Genomic DNA, 1,915 nt, shown 5'->3' on the forward strand with positions numbered 1-1,915 from the left:
TAAGGTGCATCGATAGAGAGGAATCTGAATATATGATGAAAGAAGTGCACAGTGGTGTATGCGGACCCCATATGAATGAGCACTTACTGGCTAAGAAGACCATGAGAACGGGGTATTTTTAGCTAACTATGGAGCACGACTGTATAGATTTTGTCAGGAAATGTATGAAGTGTTAAATGCATGCCGGTATTATACATGCCCCTCCTACCGAGTTACATAGTATTACTGCTCCTTGGCCCTACTCAATGTGGGGAATGGACGTGATTGAAACTAATGATCCCCCATTTTCGAATGGGCATCGATTCATCCTAGTGGCAATTGAATATTTCATCGAATGGGTTGAAGCAGCATCTTACAAGAATGTGACCAAGAAAGTAGTATCCGATTTTTTGAGGGACCACATTATCTATCATTTTGGGGTGCCAGAGACGCTGATTATTGACAATGCTAAAAACCTCAATAATGACATGGTAGATGGATTATGCGAACAATTCAAGATCAAACATCGGAATTCGATTATCTACAGGTCTCAGACGAACGGAGCGGTAGAGGCCGTGAACAAAAATTTGAAGAAAATCATTGGCAAAATGACGGCAAGACACCGAGATTGGCATGAGAAGTTGTCGTATACATTAATGGCTTATCGGATTGCAATAAGAACTTCTACTGGGGCAATGTCTTATTCTCTCATGTACGGCATCGACGCAGTATTACCCACAGATGTCGAGATCCCCTCTTTGTGCATTTTAATGGAATCTCAGTTGGAGGAAACTGAATGGATTAAACAGCGACACGAGCAACTATTCTTGATTGATGAGAAGCGGTTAAATACTGTTTGCCACGGACAGTGCTTACAATAAAAAGGTCAAACCTCGCATATTCCAAGAAGGGGACAAAATCTTGAAACGAATTCTTCCCATCCAAGATGAAACTAAAGGAAAATTTGCCCCAAATTGTCAAGGACCTTTCATTGTTAAGACGGTATTGCCCGGAGGAGCACTTATTCTCATAGAGATGGATGGACAGATTTTTCCTCAACCAATCAATTCAGACATGTGCAAGAAATTTTTTATCTGATTATGTGAATTTTTTTTTTGAAATACGGTCTAAGGTGGACTAAAAGGCGGGCCTTCTTCTTTTCCCTTTGAACATGTTATCCCTGATTCTCCCCTTTGAACCTTCAGAATAATCTATTCCTTCATTTGATAACCTCCTAAAATTTGCAAACCCCACACTAGGGCAAATTTTATCTTTCATTAGTAAAAACAAAAAAACAAAAAAAAAGCCAGACTAGGCAATTTTTTAGTTTTAATAGCTCTAAATTAGGGCAAAAACTTATAGGATGCGATTTTAGGATTTTTGAAACTCTTTAAAATTTGCCTTCAAGTCTTAACATTTCTTAACACCACGTCTAACCCCGTTACAAAAGCTATAAAGCCCCGGCCTCCATCTTAGCGATGCTTCTAATAGAAAATCTCTTAATCAAATGGCAAATGATGTCAACATATCTTCACCAATTTTGCATGGGAAGCATTATCACACTGATGCCATTAATTTTGGAACATATTTCTAAATCGATTAGACTGCTGTTAAATTTGTTCATTAGGTGAAAATCCGAAAAGGCGCATTCTAAAAAAAATTAAGAAAAAAAACCAACAAAAACAAAAACAAAAAGCAAAAGAAAATAAATGGGCGGAGGACAACCTTAGTGAAAACCCGAAAGGGCACTAAGGTAAGATTTTGGAATCACCAACTGAGTCGAAAATGAAAAGCCAAGGGTCGACTATTAAGAAGTTGGTGACTATGTTCGCTTAGATTTCTCCTCGTGTTGAGGTTTTTTTGGCAACATCAAATTTCAGAGATGCGATATCCGAAGGGGTCAAATGTGAAGTTTTTCTCATTTTTAAAAAGGCCA

The 1,915-nt window shown here is 38.2% G+C and overlaps 1 protein-coding gene across 1 annotated transcript; it reads left to right on the forward strand.

Annotated features, from left to right (window-relative positions):
* The first annotated feature begins 254 nt into the window (after positions 1–254).
* LOC113774003 (uncharacterized protein K02A2.6-like) lies at positions 255–860 on the forward strand. The gene has a single exon (XM_027318583.1). It carries the CDS (start codon positions 255–257, stop codon positions 858–860), a length of 606 nt encoding a protein of 201 aa, XP_027174384.1.
* Positions 861–1,915: the final 1,055 nt, after the last annotated feature.

This window comes from Coffea eugenioides, chromosome 6 (assembly GCF_003713205.1).
Source record: "Coffea eugenioides isolate CCC68of chromosome 6, Ceug_1.0, whole genome shotgun sequence".
NCBI lineage: Eukaryota > Viridiplantae > Streptophyta > Magnoliopsida > Gentianales > Rubiaceae > Coffea > Coffea eugenioides.